Below are 22,107 nucleotides of genomic sequence, written 5' to 3' on the forward strand. Positions count from 1 at the left end.
CGTGCAGGCTCAGCAGCCATGGCTCACGGGCCCAGCCGCTCCACAGCATGTGGGATCTTCCTGGACTGGGGCTCGAACCCGTGTCCCCTGCATCGGCAGGCAGACTCTCAACCACTGTGCCACCAGGGAAGCCCTCCTGCTGGGATTTTGATTGGGATTTTGTTGAATCTACAGATCAATTTGGAGAGAATAGATAGCTTAATAATATTGATTATTCAAATCCATGAACATGGTATACCTCTCCATTTATTTAGGTCTTCTTTAATTTCTATCAATAGATTTTTAACAAATTTATTTCTAAGTATTTCACTTTTGATGTTATTATATATATATTTTAATAATAACATTGAATTAAAAAATTATTTTATTTATTTATTTTTGGCTGTGTTGGGTCTTCGTTGCTGCGTGCAGCTAGTTGTGGAGAGCGGGGCTACTCTTTGTTGCAGTGCACGGGCTTCTCATTGCAGTGGCTTCTCTTGCTGCAGAGCACGGGCTCTAGGAGTGCAGGCTTCAGCAGTTGCGGCATGTGGGTTCAGTAGTTGTGGCTCACGGGCTTAGTTACTCCGTGGCATGTGGGATCTTCCCAGACCAGGACTCGAACCCACATCCCTTGCATTGGCAGATGGATTCTCAACCACTGCACCACCAGAGAAGCCCTTATTATATTATTTAAAATTTTATTTTCTAATTGTTTCTTGGTATTATATCAAAATATAATTGATTTTGGGGGTGGGAGGATGGGTTCAAGGTTTCTTTCTGGAGTGATAAAAATGTTCTAAAATTAGATTATGGGCCTTCCCTGGTGGCACAGTGGTTGAGAATCTGCCTGCCGATGCAGGGGGTGCAGGTTCGAGCCCTGGCCCAGGAGGATGCCATGTGCTGCAGAGCAACTAGGCCCGTGCGCCACAACTACTGAGACTGCGCTCTAGAGCCCGTGAGCCACAACCACTGAGCCTGAGTGCCACCACTACTGAAGCCCGTGCACCTGGAGCCTGTGCTCTGCAACAAGAGAAGCCACTGCAGTGAGAAGCCCGCGCACCACAACGAGGAGTGGCTCCCACTTGCTGCAACTGGGGAAGGCTGCACACAGCAACGGAGAACAAAAGCAGCCTAAATAAATAAATAAATAAAATAAATTTATTTTTTAAAAAAAGAGTACAGAAAGTGGGGCATCCTTGAGGGTCAAAGAATAGGTTCTCTTTAAAAATAATAATAATAAAATAAAATTAGATTATGATAATGGTTGCACAACTCTGTAAACATGTTAAAAACCACTGAACTGTACACTTTAAAAGAGTAGATTTTACGGTATGTAAATTTTATCTCAATAAAGCTATTAAACACACATGTATTTGATTTTTTATATATTCATCTGGTATCCTGCATCCTTGTCAAATTCACCAATTAGTTCTGGTAGCTTTTATGAAGATTACAGTGCCCACTGGGAAAGGGTTCCTAAGCAAGAAGCCCCACTTCCCACATACAAAGAACATATGTGTAATTCAGAGAAAGCCAGGAGCACCAGACTTCAGGCCAGAGGCCTGAGTTCCCAGCATGGAGTCTCCCAAGATGGGCTATTCTGCTACAGTGCCCTGCAGCTGCTAGAAACCCAAACTTCTGCTCCAGTGGCCTGGGATGCCAGGGATGGTGGTGGGGCTCTCTCTATGCTGCTTGACCAGCACAGCCTTCCCTAAAGCCAAGTCCACTGCTTACCACCTCCTGAGGCCATGTGGCTGTGGGGGAAGACTGTCCAACAAAGCCACTGCCCATTCTAGCCGTCCCCAAAGAGTCCTTGTAGACAGACTGCTTGCTGTTCCTATGGTTCCTCTCAGGACTATGCCCACCGCTGCTGACAGATGCTCACTGGCTCCTCCCTTTGGCCAGTGCGTCAGGGTTTGCCAATGCTTGCCTCTTGAAGATTTCCGTAACATTCTTTGGTCCTCCCCTAGCATACTGCTCACATCCTTGATCAATTCCGGTTCCTGCTGAGCCTCTCCAATCACCAGTCACTGTTCCTGGGACTGTCCCTGTCTCACTCACCATTTCCTAACCCTTCCCCCGACCCCCACCATCAGGAGTCTGAGAGGTGACACAGGTGTGTGCATATACACGTATGTGTGGTTGTGTGTAGTGACTAGTTCCAGCCCACTTCTTTCTCACACAAGGATGATCCTGTGTGACAGATCTTTTATGCAGATTTTACTGTCTAGAAGGTAGAAGACACACACTGGAAGGTTTTCTTTTAGCTTTCTCCAACTGAAGCAGTAGGTACTTTTTTTTTTTTTGAAGCAGTAGGTAACTCTTAAAAAACTAATACAAATGTGGCCATTTGATTTATTAAAGCTAGAGAAATCATCCGGAAGAACTGTTTCCAACTTGGTCAGTGACTCAAGGATGTCTGGGAGCTATTTTTGTCTCAGTGTAAGGGAGCTGCTCAATAATGATCACCAAAACAACAGATGCTTACATTTTCAAAGACCTAAAATAAAAATTAAAGTATTTTTGAACACTTTTCTTCAAAAATAAACTACATAATTATTTTGACAAACCTACCATAGAATTTTTGGATTTTTAACTCAAGCTACTCAAGCTATAAATATGGATTTTAAATTTTTAAAAACTAAAGAACTCAATAAAAAAACAAAGTATTTATTTAGAGTCAATTCAGGATTCACCATCACCTCAGTTTGGCTGAAAAATAGATACATTTTCCTGTTTTGTTTTGTTTTTCTTCAATTTCCAAATGATTTGTCAATTATATAGATTTGCCCAGAGGAAGAAAATTCATAGTCCCTGTGACACACTGAATAAGGCCTCCGAAAGATGTCCAAGGTCCTAATCTCTAGAACCTGTGAAATATGCTAACTTGCATGGTAATAAAGATTTTGCAGAAGTGATTAAGTCAAGGCTCTTGAAATGGGGAGATTATCCTGGATTATCTGGGGGCAGGGAGGGTAGGATAATGCAATTACAGGGGTACTTGTAAGAGAGAGGCAGAAGAGTCAAGTGAGAAAAGGTGATGTGACAGTGGAAGCAGAGAAAGAATGAAAGATGCTATTACACTGCTGGCTTTGAAGATGGACCATGGGGGCCATAAATCAAGGAATGTAGGTGGACTCTAGAACCTAAAAAGGGCAAGGAAATGGATTCTCCCCAAGAGCCTCCAGAAAGACTACTACCCTGCTGACACCTTGATTTTAGGACTTCTGTCCTCCAGAACTGTAAAATGATTATTTTAAGTCACTACTATTGTTACAGCAGCAATAGGAAACTAATACAGTCCACTATGGCTATAGAAGAAGTTTCTGAGCATCTGGAATGATCAGTGCAGAGACGCAACACCTCAGCTACTTGTCTCTTGCTCGTCAAAGTGTTATGAAGTTAAAAGCTTTTCAAAGAAAATCACAGAGCTGTAATGTATCTTCAAGTGAAGCTATCATTTCATAGCCAATATTTTTTCCAAACACAATTAAGAGCCTGTGTGTGTGTATAAGGTGTATATGTATGTGTTTGAAAGGTAGCTTGGGTTAAAAACAGAATGTTATTATACAGCTCATTTAGTAACAGTGGCTGCAGCAGCAGCAGCAGCTTGGTTTGAGACCTCTGTGTTGGACTTCCCTGGTGGCACAGTGGTTAAGAATCCGCCTGCCAATGCAGTGGACATGGGTTCGAGCCCTGGCCCGGGAAGATCCCACATGCCGTGGAGCAGCTGAGCCTGTGCTCTTCCACAGTGAGAAGCCCGCCCACAGCAACGAAGACCCAGTGCAGACAAAAATAAGTAAATAAAATGAATTAAAAAAAAAAAAGACCTCTGTGCTACTTTCCCATCCTCTGGAAAGAATATGCATCATCCAACTGTCATCAATTAGTTAATAAAGGCCTACTCCATGGAGCTGACAAAGTGAGGGTGGTGGGTGGTGTGAAAGGAGCAGAGAAGACATTAATATATAAGTAAATCAATAAGAAAACACCTGGTAGAGGAAATGTGCTCTGAAGAAGACAAAGCCAGATGATAGGCTGGAAGTGGGACTGGGGATGAGGACTGACCAAGATGGACTAGTCAAGTTAGTCCTCGCTGAGGGCTGACCCCTGAGCAGAGGTCTACTTGATGAGAGAATCAGAAGGAAGAACTTTTGGGGTAAAGGGAATGAGCTCAGCATGTCTGAGAAACAGAGCCAGTGGGGCTGGAGCTGAGTGAGACTTAGGAAAGACTGGGAGCAGAGGTGACAGGGTTTGCTGGACGTGGGCGCTGATAGTATGAGGGGACGTAAGGATGACTCCCAGGTTTTCGTCCAGGCAAATGGGTGGATGGTGGTACCACTTACTAAGAGACAGGGAAGATGGGCAGAAGGAAGAGATCTTTAGGACACGTTAAGTTTGAGAGGTCTTATTAGACATCTAAGCAGCTGGGTGGCAATACGAGGCAGGTGAGATGACTGTGGCTCATCCCAGATGTGGCAGGGCTGCCATGGGAACACCCACGAAACAAACAGTGGTGTGGACAGAAAACTTAAAATGAAGTCACTGGAGGATTTTCCTGAGTGTTGTCCTCATACAATGGCTTTCTGTTTTTCCTCTGAGAGAAAAATTCAGGCTAGTCAAGGACTAGAAAGGGCAGAACAAACACAAGAGAAAGGCACCAGAAGCCCAAAATAGATGAGGACATGTTAAAGGGCACAAAGTTACTCTAAATGGATTCAGTTACCCCGCCCTCAATGAACCTTCTCCCCAGGGCTTGAGAAGCTGTATAGCAGACAGAAGCTAGTACTACCACGGCCATTCTTGAGGAATCGGGCAGACAGAAGAAAAACTGCAAGGCCAAGGCCTAACTGCTGTTGCACATTCTGCAGTGACTCTGTTTTTTGTTGTCAGTCTCAGGCTAAGGAGGGGGGTTTGGCCTCTGTTAGAAAGAAACACTGTAGTCCTGTGTGCCAGGGTAGCCAGTGTGGCCTGAAGGGCCCCTGCAGTCTGGTCCTGGACATAGCACTGTCCCTCCAAGATGGTAGGCCCTGGGCAGTCCCTCACCTCCTCAGACCTTGGTTCCCTTCTCTACAAAATGAAAGGGGAGCAATTAGACATCATTGTCAAAGGACCCTAGGTGTCTACTTGTAAGAAACACTCCAAGACTCCAAACCAATCAGTAAGTATGGTAATCCCCATCTGAGGGCTGAGGACGCTGAGGCACTGAAAGGCTCCACAAAGGCCTGTGGTCCTGCAGATTACACTCTCAGAAGTTTGGGTCTCTATTTTTTTTTTTTTTTTTTTGGCCAGGCCACGCGGCTTGTGGGAATTTAGTTTCCCGACCACGAATCAAACCCGCATCCCCTGCAGTGGAAGCACAGAGTCTTAACCACTGGACCGCCAGGGAAGTCGCTGGGTCTCCTATCTTCTGAGGAACATTCAAGTAAGCTCCAAGAAGGTACCCATGAGGGTGAAGACAAAACCTCCTCCTTCCTGGGGTGGCCCCAACCAATTGTAGGGAAGAGAAAGATGCTTTAAAGGTAGAACAGCATGAGCTCCTGAAGACTGGGCTCCATCAGAACAAACTTCAGGTAACCCCTACAAGGTTTCTGGACCCTAGGCTTGGTCACCTGACCAATACTACTCCCTGTAGGTAACTGGCTGGGTTCCATCAACTTTTGAGAAGGGACTGGGCACAAGTCCCCCAGGGTTGCAAGAACAAACAGCAGGAAAGGGGAACAAGGAGTGCCAGGATTTGTCTGCCACTGGGGGATAGCACTCCTTTTCTTAAAAAGTAGCTCCTTCCCTGTGCCAACCCTGTGGCTTCGGTGGGGAATGCTAATCCTAGTTAGCCTCCTCCCTGACCCAAGCTGGACCAGTAAGAGATCTTCCCGGAATTTTTGTACAAGGGAGCTGGGAGGAGAGCGGGTCTCAAAGCTCTGTGCTGCCATTGTTCCAACTTCATGTAGAAAGCCAGTCTGACAGACTAAAGCTAACAAACAGAAAGCAGAGACAAAAGACAGGGACAAAGACAGAAAGAAAAGTCCCAGACAGCATTTGAGTCCCTAAGACTTCCTTCCTCTGCTTGCCCTGAGGTCTGGCTGACCAAGTTGGTTAGAGACGGGATTCTCTACCCTGAAGCAACCAAAGTTCTCTGACTGAAGGGGCCACATCCAAGCATCTTTTTCTTTTCCTTGCATAACACGTGGCCCACAGTAGGTGCTCAAGAAATGTATGTTGAAATGAAAAGGGAAATGGGTCAAGGGCTGGCAGGAAGCCTGAAGTACAAGACACTGGGGTCAGACCATGCTGACACACCACCCATGGGCAATCCTGGGCTTGACTGTGAGTTTTGTTATCGTGATTTTTCTTTTCAAGCAAAGCAAAGCAGTTAGAGCAATCTGCCTGCATCACGCCCCCTTTTATACAGACTAATAGCGAAGCCACTTCCGGGCCTTTGAAAGAGGCTGCAGACCTGGCTCTATCCCTGGGAAAGTCATTTAACTTCTCTGGTCTCAGTTTCCTCATCTATGAAACAGGGCAGGTGATGCAAATATCCCTGCCAGCTCTAGAAGAATCCATGGTTCTTAGTCCTCCTTCTCATTAAGAGAGTCTAGCAACTATGGTCTTTCCCATACCTCTGCCTGGGTAAGTCTCCCCTCCAGCCCTACCACCCTCAGCTTCAGGACTGGACCTCCTCCAACCCCCTATTCCTGCCCTGGAGTCAAAGTCAACAACTTCCTAAGCGTGAGCCCTGGCAGGATAAGCAGTCACCCATCCCTGGATGGGCCTGGTGTGAAGCTGGGGTGATGTGCCCAGGAATTAGAGTTATCACCCTCACCACAGGGCCAGAGCCAGCTGTCTCAGAGGACAGTGGGATGTGAGGGCCAGAAGAAAACGAGGGGGCTCAGCTGCCCTGCACAGTTATCAGGCCCTGTAGGGAGACAGGTCCAGGTGGCTCTGGGTCAAAGGATGGCTGGTGCTGCACGACAGGGACAACACTGTGACAGAGAGTGCCACCCAACTAACCATTCTTCCCTCTCCAAAGAGAATAAGCCCTGTCACTCCCAGAGAGAATGGATGGATAGCCAGCCTGGTGCCCACATAGAAAAGCCTATCCCTGCCACGTCAGACACCTATCAGATGCCAGTGGCGCAAGGAGAAGCCACGCCAGGAGGCTTCAGGCCAGGAGGCAGGAGGCCCCAAGTGCCCCATTCAGATGGTCTGGCACCACCCACTTCCCCCTCCATCATCACTCAGAGGGAAACTCCCAATCACAGAAGTATGGGGGTGGCTGAGGAAATGGCTCACCATCTTGGCACTCCCAGATGCCATCCCTGGTTACAGTGTCCTCAAGGTGGGAGACTCCCTATAGGGGTGCCAGGGACTCCAGCATGATTGCTCCAAGAGCTGCCCCATGCCACTCCCACCTGGCAGGACACGTCAAGGGCCTCAGTCCCAGGGGAACTAGGAATGAAGAGGACTCCTACTTCTGAGTAGAAAGATTTCCACATCATCAGCACATTAGCACAGAAACCTGGAAGGGGGCTGGTGCTGTGCCTGTCCACTAGGTTCTAGTCCTGGCCTGCAAATGACCAGCACACAGGGTCCAGCTCAGGCCTCACAAACTAGCCTAAGCACTGGTCCCCATGCCACTAATCAGCCATCTCTCCCCAAGAAATGGATCCTGATCATCACTGGACTTTGGGATCAGAAAGACTTGGGTTTGAATCCCAATTCTGTCACTTCTTAGCCCTCTGAGTTCCCTTGGCTGAACTCTTTCAGGGTTGGTGGGAAGATTAAACGAGAATGGACATGGAACACCAGCCTACAGGAGGCACTCCCTGGCAAGTTTCCCTGCCCTCTCTGTCTCTAACACCAGCTCCATGGTCAAGCCGGGCACTTCAGACTTCCTGCTCCTTTCTTTCCTGAGGGAGCGAGCGGGGTGGAGCTGGCTTTCCTAACTAACAGCCCGCCAATGGCAGCCCTAGGCCTGTTCCACTCTTACTTGTCCCCAGTTTCCTGGGGAGGTCACCTGGCCCTCGGAGCAGTCGGCAGAGTTCAAAAGCCATGTCATTCATGGGGCTGGCTATGGAGGGAAGGCACTGGGCTGGCTTAGCCAGGGTGCTTCCTAAAACTGGGGTCGCTGTGGAGAGAGCACATATGTCATAGGAGACCTCATGGCAGGGCTGCTTCTCAAGGATGGTCACTCACTCAGAGTCACCACTCCCTGGAAATCCATCAGACAAATGTTTTCCCCATAACCTCAAATGTTTTAAAAAATCTGATAGGACCCACCGCCTGGAGCAGCTCGACAATGGATAATGGGAAAGCAAAAGAGATTCTCTCACTCAGCAAACTCCGTGTGGTGGCATCAGGAAGTCCCGTCATAGTACTCACAAGACTGTTACCCCAAGTTCTAGGAACCTTGGGACCAAGGAACAGGACCAACACAAGCCTAAGGTGATGCTTCTGGCAGCTCCAGGCCAAAGGGGCCAGGGGTGCCCTGGAGGGTCTTCTCTTTATGGTAGTTCAACATGAAAGCCAAGGCAGAGAGGGCAGGAGAAAAAGGCTATCTCTGCAGATAGCTGTGACACCAGGTAGAGCCTGCCCTCATAGGGGCACCCAGGCCCTACACTGAGATAGATGTCAGCCTGAAGCCATGGGCAGGGTGAGGGACTGTACAGCCAGCACCTGCATATAAAGGGGCCTTCTACAGGTCATATTCCTCCCCAACCCTGACAGAAATAGATACCTGATTGCCAGGAGAGGCCCAGGGACATCCAGGGTGGGTCTTGCTGGGTCTGGCTAAGACATGGCTCAAGTGGCATCTGGCACATTTGGCAGGGCTACCTGCCAACGCCTCAGGCTCCCAGAGAACAGGCTGGGTCTGTCATCCATGCTCAATCAGGCTAAGGGAAGAGGTGAACTGTCCCACTTAACTGAGGTACAACCTCAGCTCCCAGGCCCTGGTATCTCTCCTCTGGGATTGGGTTTGGCTTGTCCTTATTTCCACTAAGGTCCTTTCGAACTTCTGGGGAAAGTTAGTGGACAGATGACCCCTGGTAATGTAGGAGCCTGTGACTTTCTGCACATATTGCCAGATCCTGAGAAATGGGCATGCATAAAACCCTTCCCAAAAGAAGGCCCAGCATGGTAGTCCAGTATTTCCAGGACCCCTAGATACAGACTCCCTCAAGGAGGCAACAAGAGGTTGAGCAGTAACTGGTCCCCACTCAGCTCCACCCTCATGTGGCCCCAGCCTCCAGCCACACCAGATGACACTTGATAATCTCTGTTTTCAGAGACTGACAAACTCAGGTTTCAGAACTGGCTCTTCTGCTGTCGATGAAACCTCTTATCTCAAAGGACTTAACTTGCCCTGAAAAACATAGTCTTAAATCCAAAAATTTTACCTCTGTGCTAGAGAGGTAGGAGCTGGTATCTGGAAGAAGAAAACAGGATACTGTAGACAAGAAATCCCCAGGCCCAGGGATAATAACTTATTTGTTATCTTAGCTGCCTCATTTCAAAAGGCTGCCAAGGAGCCCTGATACACTGTGGTAATACAGCTCTCCCTGTGGGTGAGGTAAGAAAGGCCCATGGAAAAGGACCACGGGCTTAACTGGCCACAGGGCCAAGGGCACTGCTGGCCCAGAGAGGAGCAGCAGGAAAACAGAGGGCCTCTTACATGAAACAAGTTCCACAGTAGGGACTGGGGAGGGTCCTGTGGCACAAACCATTAACCCCCATGTGAACCACCAGGAGTTTTGACCAGCTACCTGGCCCTTGGGCCCAACTACCAAACCGCCCTCTGCCTGGACTGCCCAGTAGAACCTGCTGCCAGAGCTACAAGGCCTCTGGGTTTCTATCCCTCCACTCCCCCCGGTCATTTCCCAAGGACATTTCAGAAAAAGAACAGAATGAGAGAGGCAACAAGGGGTTGGGCAGCACCAAGTGCATAAACCCCAACCTATCTTCCCACAGCCCTGGTCCTGGGCAGCCGTTCCAGTGGCTTCAGGGAATCTCCTGGCTGCCCCCCTTTTCCAGGGAGGGCTGCCTCAAGGTACCTTATAGGCGTGAACTCAGGACCATCACAAGTCAGCTTCCTGCCTTCACCAGCCTCAGGCAGTACTCACTTGGGAGGCTTGTACAGCGCCTACAACCAAGCCAGGGTTGCTGAGGCCTATTCCCAGGCGCACTGCTGGGATTAGGAGGTAAGCCAGACGCCCAGTGGCGCCCTGATGATTCAACCCACTCAGCTGGAGAGAAGCACGACTTCCCTCACGGAGGGACTGAGCAGCCCCACGGCAGACCCCTGTGAAGCAACGTAGATCCTAGGGTGAAAGATGCTCCAAAGAGAGGTGGTGGTCAATGATGAATACGAAGGGGGCTCATCAGCTGTGGGGAACAAGGGTCTCAGCCCACATGGAGTGGGACAGAAGCCGTCCCCATTTGGTGGGTACAGACAAACGGCACTTCCAGACTACTGGAAACCCACTTACGTGTCAGTAATCTCTAAGACATCTGCTGCACAAAGCCACCTACTATTGGTATTTGCTCTGAGCAGACACCTTATTCTGCATATCCTTAGGAGGACAGAGAGGAAGGGATATCCAACGCTCAGTTATTTATTGCCACACCGACAGGAGCTAGCCTCTGCCCTCATGAACCTGGCATGGACCCTCAGTGTTCTGCCCTGATCTCTGCTATCTGCTGTTCCTTTCCCATGGCACACGCAGATATGAAATATCAGCTGTTTGCAGAATGTGTCCCACCCAGTAGAAGCAGGCCCCAGCCACAGGGATTAGGACACAAACACTCCCATGGGTGTGCTCCTAATAGCCCACTCTGTTAGTAAGGTAACAGTCTTAATAAGGTCAGCTCCAGGGAGAGGAAAAGATGCTCACTTGATCATGACCCGTCATGTGGAACGAAAGCAGACAGTCGCCCTGCCACCCCTCCTTGCCCTACCACTACACCCTCCCCTCTCACCCCCACTGAGGTCCAGCTGCCAGGTGCCATTTGCTTCAGAAGATACGCATCCCATCCCCAATCCCCAGCTGTGGTTCTTCCAGCTGCTTCTTTTCCAACAGTTCAAGGAAAGGATGCCTCAATGGGCCTGGGTTCTCCTTTGAGGGGTTGTAGTAATTAAGGTAATAGATGCTACCCCAAGAGAACAGCCGCCTCCTCCAAGGAAGTGGCAAGGAGGAAACTATCAGCTGTCCAGCTCTGATGCGGATGAGGCCGCCTATCAACACAGCCTGAGTCTCCCTGGCTCTGTCTGACGTACAAGACACAGAAGGAAGATCTGTTCTATCTTTGCCCCCTTCAAAGCACCTGAGCTTGGGAGAAGCCCAAATCCCCCTATATCCACACCCCGACTTTCTTCCTGCTTCTCCAATACAGGGATCCCAGCCCATGCGGTTTGCTGCCAGCTTAACAACCGAAGGGTGGGGCTGCAGGTACACTCACCTGCCTGCAGATCATCCTTCCTGGCTGCAAAGCCATTTAGCCAAGGGTTCTGACATTCTTATTTTGGGCCACACCTGTTCCTTGGTTCATACTTAAGGAAGCCAAAAACACTTTATAAAAAGTAAACATCAAAACTTCCACATCTTCCAACAGAAACCTCTGACCATGCAAGCTACGACATGCCCATATGTTCCCAGGAAAAACTGAGCACATGGCCTCATAGGAGAAGCACTCCCTGTTACCACCTGCTCCCAGAGCCAAGTGAGACCCCCGGCGTGGCTACCCTCTACTCCTGACAGCCCTAAAGGCAAAGATGAGCTTGCTGAGCCAGTACAGGAAAACCTATAAGAAAACACTCGAAACATCAACATCCTGACTTTGGTTGCTATTCCATCTTCGTCCTCCATAATTCACCTCCAGCTAATGTACTAAACATGTCTACTCAAATATAGAAAACACAGCACTGGAGAGAAAATGTAGTTTAGATTACACCTAACTCCACTCTGATACACAAACACCCATAAAAGAACTTTAAATGTATAGGTACTTTCTTCCTCAGGTAGGGAAAAAAAAACAAAAACAAACAAAAAACCTTTCTGGGAACTTCTCTGGTGGCACAGTGATTAAGAATTCGCCTGCCAATGCAGGGGACACGGGTTCAATTCCTGGTCCAGGAAGATCCCACATGCCGTGGAGCAACTAAGCCCGCGTGCCACAACTACTGAGCCCACAGGCCACAATTACTGAAGCCCGTGTGCCTAGAGCCCGTGCTCTGCAATAAGAGAAGCCACCACACTGAGAAGCCCGCGCACAGCAACGAAAAATAGCCCCCACTCGTCACAACTACAGAAAGCCCCCACACAGCAATGAAGACCCAACGCAGCCAAAAATAAATATATACATACATACGTACATTTATTTTTTAAAAAAAACTTCTCAATAACAATATAAGCTAAAATTTGTGTACCTCTCTTTTGTATCAGGCACTATTCTAAGCACTTTAAGCACTCAATCCCCATACCCATCCCATATATGAGTTAGGTACTAGTATCGCATCCATTTTACACATGGGGAAACTGAGACCCAGAGCAGTTAAGTAACTTGCTCTAGGTAACACAGCTGCCAGGATGCAAATGCAGTGTGGCTCCAGAGTCCATGTTCTTGGCCACTGAGCTACACTGCTTGAGAAGCCAACCACAGCCCTAGGTGTCGTTCCTCACACGAGTAAAAGTGAGCCAGTAGTTGGTTCAACAACACTGAGCCCCGACATACAGAAAAGGGGAGACAGTGACTCTTCCTACAGAATGAAGGTAGTGGCAGAGCCCCCATGCACAATCAGTGCCACAATAGGGCAATGCAGGGAGGCTGAGCTCCAAATGAAGGCTTCTAGCCCAAGGCAGGTTGCAGGCCAGGGGGAGCTGACTCAGCACTGGTTCCAAAACACACTTGGCTTACTGAAGCTGTTTCACTGAGGCAGAGCACAGGGAAATGCAGGAATGGCCTGGTCCCATAGCCCAAGGGCATCTGTGCTCACTCTGGGAGAGCTGCTATAAAAAGATGTGGTCCAGCCCCAAGGAGTTCACAACCCAGCAAGGATACAGTTGCGTAAATGTGGAAGAATCACATGCGGCAGGGTGGCAAGTGTCATCAGAGACATGATCAGGGCTGAAGGGGTCAGGCAAGACTGCACGAGGGGTCACAAACAAGAAGGACACCTCCAGGGCAAGAAGGACATCTGCCAGAGAGCAGAGCAGGAAATGTCTGCAGGATGTTTGGGGTCCCACACAGACAAAGTGGTGTGCAGTGTGTGTGGAGGGCAGAGGTGGCAGAAAAGGCTGAGCAGGGCCCACAGCACCTGTGTCCCGTGGGCAGAGGGGTCAGAGGTCCAAAGCAGGCAAGGGGCAGAGTGTACAAAGGGAATGGAGAGCAGAGGCCTGAGGTAAAGAGATTAATCAGGAGGCCATGGAAATAGCCCAATGGAGAAGCTGTAGAGGCTGGAGGTCCAATGGAGTAGGGATAGAGAAGGGGGCCAAATTAAAGAGATGCTTGGGAGGTAGCAGAACCATGGGATGAGAGAAAGGGAGGACATGACAATTACTCTGAGGTCTCCCACTTATGGGCCAAGGTGGACAGTGACTGTCAACAGAGACAGGGAACACATGAGGATCTGGTTTTTGCAGGAAGGTAACCTCATTTGGGGGCAAGCGGGTTCACTGTCTACTGGACCTTAAGCAAAACACTGGGGTTTCTGGAGGCATGATCTTTTCAAAGACAGAGTGGAGACAGAGGAGTAAGTTCTGCGCTCTTGACTGGAGGGCTCTTCGGCTGCCCCTTAACTGCACTTTCAGGGCCTGGCAAAGCACAATCAACCATTCATAGGCAACAGAGAGTCTGCCGGGTTCCTCAAGGAAGGTGAGAACTGCCTCCACTACCTCCATACCCACTTCACCCAGCTACTTTAAGTTCTAATCAAGCCACAACTACTGAGCCCACATGCTGCAACTACTGAAGCCCGCGCGCCTAGAGCCTGTGCTCCGCAACAAGAGAAGCCACTGCGATGAGAAGCCTGCGCACCACAACGAAGAGGAGCCCCCACTTGTTGCAACTAGAGAAAGCTTGCATGCCACAACTAAAGATCCCGCATGCCACAACAAAGATCCCGCATGCCACAACAAAGATCCCACACATGGCAACAAAGATCTCGCGCGCTGCAACTAAGGCCTGGCTCAGCCCAATAAATAAATAAATAAATAAATATTTTTTAAAAAAATTAACTCAAAATGGATCAAAAACTTAAACAGAAGAGTAAAATGGGAATTCCCTGGCAGTCCAGTAGTTAGGACTCCCCAATTCCACTGCACGGGGAACAGGTTCGATTCCTGATCGGGGAACTAAGATCCTACATGCCATATGGTGTGGCCAAAAAAAAAAAAAAAAAAAGTGAAATTATGAACGTCTTAGAAGAAAACATATTTAATATTCTCGACCTTGGATTTGGCAAAGGATTCTTAGATATGATACCAAAAGCATGAGCAACAAAAGAAAGAAAGAAATTGGACTTCATCAAAATTAAAAACTTTTGTGCTTCAAAAGATATCAAGAAAAGACAACCTGGGACTTCCCTGGCAGTCCAGTGGTTAAGAATCTGTGCTTCCACTGCAGGGGGCATGGGTTCGATCCCTGGTCGGGGAACTAAGATCCCACATGCCTCAGTGTGGCCGAAAAAAAAAAAAAAAAAAGAATAAAAGAAAAGACAACCTAATATATACATACACACACACACACACACACACACACACACACAAAATGGAACACTACTCAGCCATAAAAAACAACGAAATAATGCCATTTGCAGCAACATGGATGGACCTAGAGATTATCATACTAAGTGAAGTCAGAAAAAGACAAATACCATATGATACCATGTATATGTGAAATCTAAAATGATACAAATGAATTTATTTACAAAACAGAAACAGAGTCACAGACATAAAGAACAAACTTATGGTTACCAAAGGGGAAATGGGGGGTAAGGGGAGGGATAAATTAGGACTTTGGGATTAGTAGATACAAACTACTATATATAAAATAGATAAACAACAAGGTCCTACTGTATAGCACAGGGAACTATATTCAATAGCCTAAAATAAACCATAATAGAAAAGATATGAAAAAAGAAAGTCAACCTAAAGAATAGGGGATGGTGGTGTGATGAACTGGGCGATTGGGATTGACATGTATACACTGATGTGTATTAAATTGATGACTAATAAGAACCTGCTGTATAAAAAATTTTTTTTAATTTAAAAATTAAAAAAAAAAGAATAGGGAAAAGATTTGCAAATCATATAACTGACAAGAAACTTGTATCCTGAACATATAAAGAACTCTTACAACTCAATAATAAAAAGATAAATAACCCAATTTAAAAATAGGCAAGCCACGCAGCATGGCCAAAAAAAAAAAGTAAAAGATATTAATAGACATTTCTCCAAGGAAGATAGACAAATGGTCAATAAGCACATGAAAAGAGGCTTGATATTATTAGTCATCAGGGAAATGAAATGAAAACCACAATGAAATACCACTTCACACCCACTAGGATGACTATAATCAAAAAGTCAGATAATAACAAGTGTTGGCAAAGATACGGAGAAATCAACCCTCATACACTGCTAGTGGGAATGTAAAATGGGGCAGCCACTATGGAAAACAGTCTGGCAGTTCCTCAAATGACTAAACAGTGTTACCATATGACCGAGCATTTCTACTCCTAGGTATACAGTCAAGAGAAATGAAAACACATGTCTACAAAAAAACTTGTACACAAATGTTTATAGCAGCATCAATCATAACAGCCAAAAGGTGGAAACAATCCAAATGACCATCAACAGATGCATGGATAAGCAAAATGTGACATATCCATGCAACAGAATAATATTCTGCCACAAGAAGGAATGAAGCTCTGAAACATGCTACAGCGTAGGCGAACCTCGAAAACATGCTAACTGAAAGAAGCCAGTCACAAAGGGCAACATATTATATGATTCTATTGATAGGAAATCTCCAGAATAGGAAAATCCATGGAGACAGAAAGTAGATTAGTGGTTCCAGGAGCTAGAAGGAGGGAAAGTCCAGGAATGACTATTAATGGGTATGGAGTTTTTCTCTGGTATGATGAAAATAATCCAGAATTAGACTGCAGTGATGGTAGCACAACTTTGTAACTATATTAAAACCACGGAATTGTACACTTTAAAGGAGTGAATTTTATGGTATGTTAATTATATCTCAATTTAAAAATATGTATGAAACGGACTTACTTCCCTAGTGGTCCAGTGGGTAAGACTCCACGCTCCCAATGCAGGGGGCCCGGGTTCGATCCCTGGTCGGGGAACTAGATCCTGCATGCATGCCGCAACTAAGAAGCCCGCATGCCACATCGAAGATCCCATGTGCCGCAACTAACAACCGGCGCACCCAAAATAAATAAATAAATAAATAAATATTTTTTTAAAAAGAGAAAGCAACAGATTGATAACAGTGATTGTTCTTTTTTTAAATAATTAACAAAACGGATTCAATTAATCCAAAAGATCAGTCACAAAGACGTTTTTAGGTTTCAGTAATATTAATCATAGCCATTTTCCTATACATTAAGAGAACCAGATGGCCAAAGCAGAATATACTAAAAGCAATGCCACAAGAAAAAGCTGCTACTTGAACAAGCTAACAAGAGAGGAAGAGGACACCAAAAAATGTCCTCCCCAAAAGACCAACTGGCCCTGATGGATTCACTGATAAATTAATCTACCACCTCCTGAAGTTTCCTGACATGCCTGAACTCTCACAGTTCCTACTGCCCAGGAGCCCCAGCCCAGCCTTGACCCCTTCTAGAAGGCCTCTTCTAAACTAGTTCACTCCTGAACTAGCAAATATGATCACATCTTGCCTCTGCTGAAAACACTCCTGAAACTCAGCCATAAAAAAGAACAAAATAATGCCATTTGCAGCAACATGAGTGAACCTAGAGACTGTCATACTGAGTGAAGTAAGTCAGACACAGAAAGACAAATATATGATACCACTTATAAGTGGAATCTAAAAAAAAGGGTACAAATGAACTTATTTACAAAACGGAAGTAGAGTCACGGATGTAGAAAACAAACTTATGGTTACCAGGGGATATGGCGGGGGAGGGATAAACTGGAAGACTGGAACTGACATATACACACTACTATATATAAAATAGATAACTAATAAGAACCTGCTGTATAGCACAGGGAACTCTACTCAATAGTCTGTAATGGTCTATATGGGAAAAGAATCTTAAAAAAAAAAAAGAGAGGATATATGTACATGTATAACTGATTCACTTTGCTGTACACCTGAAACTAACACCTGAAACTAACACCACATTGTAAATCAACTATACTTCAATAAAAATTAAAAAAAACAAACACTCCTGCAGCTCCCACTGCTTATATATACAGAAGTCCAGGCCCCTTGCCATAGTACACAAGACTCTTCCCTCAACTGGTTCATCCTGACTGTTCCCAGGAAGCCATCCCATCACAGCAGACAACTTATGGATCCACTCTCAGGCCCTATAGTACCACTGCCCAAAACCATCGGGCAAACTCCTATTTGCCCCTAAATGCCAGGCTGAAACACCACTTCACAGTGCTGTGGTGCAGTAACCACCCCTACAGCTACCCTCCACTAAATACACCTGTATCTATCAAGGAGATACATCAACCCTCAAACATCTCATCTGGAGTTAACACACCAAAGTCTCAAATTCTAGACACAGCTAAGGTCACTATTATCACTCCCCTCCCCACCAACCATACATCCAAACAGTCCAAATAGCTTTCACCTCAACCAATGACCTCTTAGAAATCAGAAGCAACTGGCAGAAAGGCTTTAGCTGTTATCATCCTCTACCTCTCACCTCACTACCAAAATACATGCAAGTAGTTTCAGGTATAACTGTTTATGAATGATGATACTTTTGGTTTTGGAGAATGTTACGCTCATCATACGTGCACACACACACGCACACACACACACGAAATGACCCCAGGAAATGGAAAGTACCAAAGGATATTCTGATCTTCCAAACCCAGTGCAGGGATGAACAGTGGCAGGCCCCCCCATCATTCCTGAGAGGAGTGTCTCGCTGCTATCCCTACATCTGTCCTGTGCTAGGTCTGCGCAGCCATTCAACCAGCCCTGTATCTGGGAAAGCCAGAGGCATCCATCATTCCTAGGGAGAATCCTATCTAGATGCAACCTGATTCCTACTTTCCACCTTAAGGAATAATCAGGGAGATGATCAGATACAGCAGGAAGGAAAACCCTCAGGAGCTGGCGGGCAGAGTGAAAATGAAGACAGGTACAATATCCACAGAACACTGAGGCTCCTTTCTCTTGCCGAAAGAGAGATGCACCAGTGAAGATGTAAAAAAGGTGCTAGCTTTCCTGATGTGTTAGTGCAGGAGCTAACACCTCATCCACTGTCCCTAAGCCCCTTCTCCCTACAGGGCCACCCCCTGTGCCCAGGCAGGGTCCGACTTCACAACAATGTTACTTTAACAGTGTCAAAGCACAAGACCCGCAGCTCACCTCTAAGCAGCCCAGAGGGGTCAAAAGACCCATCTTATGAACAAGGCAAACAGACTAAGACAGCTCCACATGGCTCCATCTCAAACAGTTTCAGGTCAATTTAGGCAGACGTTGAACTCCTCCTACCTCACCTCCTCCACACCATGGATCCCAAACCCAATGGCCAGGCGAAAACGATTCTTATTAAAGAAAGATGAGTGTGTGGAACTCAGAATATCATGCACATGGTAAAAGACTGCATTCCAAGACCAGCTAAAAGACAGGCATGAGGACTTCTTGATGCAGGGGCATTTGCTTTTGGTTATTTTATTTTAATTTTATTTATATTTTTAAAACAGGTAATATATTCACAAGAAAGAAAATGTGAAAGCTTCAAAAGTGAAAAATTTCCTTCCCAGTCCTATCCCCAGCCACCCTGTCCCAAAGGACAGCCAATATTACAAGTTTTTCTTAGCTTTCCAAAGATACTCTATGCGTGTACAAGCAGATACAGATATATTCATTTTCCCTCATTTTTTTTTACATTTGTTGTTGTATAGTATTCTTTTACATAGATTAACAAAAATTCATTTAACCAATGTTCAGAGTTGCTTAAAGTGCCACCCAATAACAGATAATAGTAGTTACTTTTGTATAACGAACCTATAAAAGCCTCTTTTCTCTGCCACCAAAGCCGTGCAAAAGTTCAAAGAGCACATTTAGTGCAAGAAAAAGATTTAAGAATCAGTTCACCTTTGATGGGAAATTACTTTTCTAAGCTCCCTGTTCACCAAGAGACAGAGCTATGAACACTGCAGATACATCTAGTCAGCTAAGGCCAAGGCCTGAATAACAAAGATCACAGCTGCACGCTACACAAAGAGGCCAAACAGGCCACACACATTCTGATTAATAACTAAAGGACAGTTTTTGCTCAGATCAAAGCCAAATTTTTTTAAAAGTCAGGTTCCTGACAATTAGTTGAATCCTGAGCAGGTCTAGATTTCAAGTACTTGAAATTAGTCAATGACGAGAAAACCTGATTGATATTAAACATAGATTGGAAAAGACATACGGTTTAAGTGCTACTCACTCTTTGGAAAAAGCCAGCTGCCTTCTCTGTGTCAGAGGCCAAAAAGTAGAGAGGGCCCGGGCAAAAACACAAGGACTTTTCCTGCCTCCGTGACAGTGTCAGGACAGCTTGCACCACGTCACTTATACCACTCAAGGCACAAATGGACTTAGGACCATATTCTAGAACCCACCAGCTTCTGGTAGAGGCTTTTGTCCCCTCAACTGTGCCTAGCCCAGGACTGGGCATGAACTGCTGGGCAGAAAACAGCTGAAAGGGTGCCTGGGTGGTGGAGGAGGCCCACCTGCAGGGTCCAGAACCTTCCACAAATCTGAGGTTGCTGACTGTAAATCTGAGTCTCACGCACATCCTCCTATTTATTAAGAAACTGCCTCAACTGTCTTCCACATGGAGGTCACTTAAAGACTTTGGTCATTAACATGGTAAAGTAAAAAAGGAACCAATGTTGGTGGCAGCCTTCCTCTCCATATATGCCAGAGTCCCATGCTGGTAAGCAAAGGCCAACAGCAGTGAGGGCTACTGAGGCATATTCCCACTGGGAGCAAGCTCAGGTCACTTGGTTTTGACTGCAAACAGTTCAAATTCCATGAAGGACAATCACTTGCCAATTAATTTTTGGAATGGAAGCCCACACCAGCCCGGCCCAATGGCCACCTTTCAGGATCCTCCACCCAATGGCTTGGCTTAGCAAGTAGGCAGCCAGCAAACAAAGTCCTCTCCAGCTTGTTGGCTGCCACCATGACTCTCATCACAGAATGGATCAAGAGAGCAGAAAAATGTTCTCTTAGCCAATGACTCACCAGGAAGTCTGTTCATGTTGACGCCTTGAGCTGAGAGTCCTATTCCCATGTACCTTTGAAAAAGCATACATACAAAAATTCTGGTTAGCAAATGATTATGCATCTCCCTTCTCAAACATTTCTTGGTAAAAGACAGAAAAACAGGAAAAGCAATGAATGTAGAGACTCTTTTAACAAACTAGTGGTTCTTGGAGAACCTTTACATTTTGATTTTCTAATGGAAATCTCTCAATGCCTTAAGCAGCTGGAGAAACAGGAGGTAGTGTCTGTAACCAGGAACCACTGGCTTCAGTTTCAGAGGAAAGTTTCCTGGAGTCACTGCTTCCAGTCCCTTGGTTTCTGGCTCCAGCTAAGGTGGCGGAATCTATTCCCAAGAAGTGCCTAAAGTAACTAGTTCAATCCTCGGTAGTGTTTGGCAGAATAATGCAAGATCAAGACCAAACGGACAAGTCACTCTTCAGCGAAGACCAAAACATGGAAGAAGTAAAGCCAGCTGGATCCATATAGGATCGTAAGACCTCTCACACAGGGCTTCTTCTCTGGGGTCTCCAAATGCATTACCCTTGTCCTATACATTCACCATTGGCCTCCTCAGTCATCCAAAGCTGAAGGTGGTGGTGTGTGAGGTCCCAGAGACACACCCCGTACTCTTCCAGGTACCTAAACAATTTAGGCAGCTACAGCCAGGTGGGACGCATGCTGGGCAATTTTGTCAAAGATATCTCAGTGGCACTCATGAGAGGGCAGGTCAGAAAAGGAAATGAACAGGGTTTTTTTAGTCTAAATATTTGTAGTGTACAAAGAAACAGTGAGGTATTTCCCCAAGAACTTAGAAATAAGAGAAACAAGTCACCACTATCTAAGTGTAAAATAGTAGAAACCCACACATGATGCCTGAATTAACCACATATGAGCATCAAGAGGTAGTTGAGAAGCTCACAATATTGAAAACACCAAGACAGCTTGAGGTAACTTTACGGTTACCCCAACCAAGACAGCTAAGGGATAACTTTATGGTTGCATTAACAATGTGAATAAGGACTTCCCTCATGGTGCAGTGGTTAAGAATCTGCCTGCCAATGCAGGGGACACGGGTTCGATCCCTGGTCCGGGAAAATCCCACATGCCGCGGAGCAGCTAAGCCCATGTGCCACAACTACTGAGCCTGCGCTCTAGAGCCCACACGCTGCAACTACTGAAGCCCGCGCGTTCTAGTGCTATATGCCACAACTACTGAGCCTGCATACTGCAACTATTGAAGCCCACGTGCCTAGAGCCTGTGCTTCGCAACAAGAGAAGCCACCGCAATGAGAAGCCCGTGCACGGCAAAGAAGAGTAGCCCCCGCTTGCCGCAACTAGAGAAAGCCCATGTGCAGCAACGAAGACCCAATGCAGCCAAAAATAAATAAATAAGTAAATAAAAACAATGTGAATGAGCTTAATGCCACTAAACTGTTCACTTAAAAGTAGTTAAAATGGGGCTTCCCTGGTGGCGCAGTGGTTGAGAGTCCGCCTGCCGATGCAGGGGACACGGGTTCGTGCCCCAGTCTGGGAAGATCCCACATGCCACAGAGCGGCTAGGCTGGTGAGCCATGGCCACTGAGCCTGCGCGTCCGGAGCCTGTGCTCCGCAACGGGAGAGGCCACAACAGTGAGAGGCCCATGTAACGCA

The 22,107-nt window shown here is 46.5% G+C and overlaps 1 protein-coding gene across 2 annotated transcripts in view; it reads right to left on the reverse strand.

Annotated features, from left to right (window-relative positions):
• RANBP10 (RAN binding protein 10) overlaps positions 1 to 22,107 on the reverse strand; it is a 66,540-nt gene that overhangs the window by 21,268 nt on the left and 23,165 nt on the right. For both annotated transcript variants that reach the window (XM_060083542.1, XM_060083541.1), the window contains exon 3: positions 20,437 to 20,489. In XM_060083542.1, coding sequence (XP_059939525.1) covers positions 20,437 to 20,489 — 53 coding nt within the window. The remainder of the gene's footprint in view (positions 1 to 20,436; positions 20,490 to 22,107) is intronic.

Source organism: Mesoplodon densirostris, chromosome 19 (assembly GCF_025265405.1).
Source record: "Mesoplodon densirostris isolate mMesDen1 chromosome 19, mMesDen1 primary haplotype, whole genome shotgun sequence".
NCBI classification, from domain to species: Eukaryota; Metazoa; Chordata; class Mammalia; order Artiodactyla; family Ziphiidae; genus Mesoplodon; species Mesoplodon densirostris.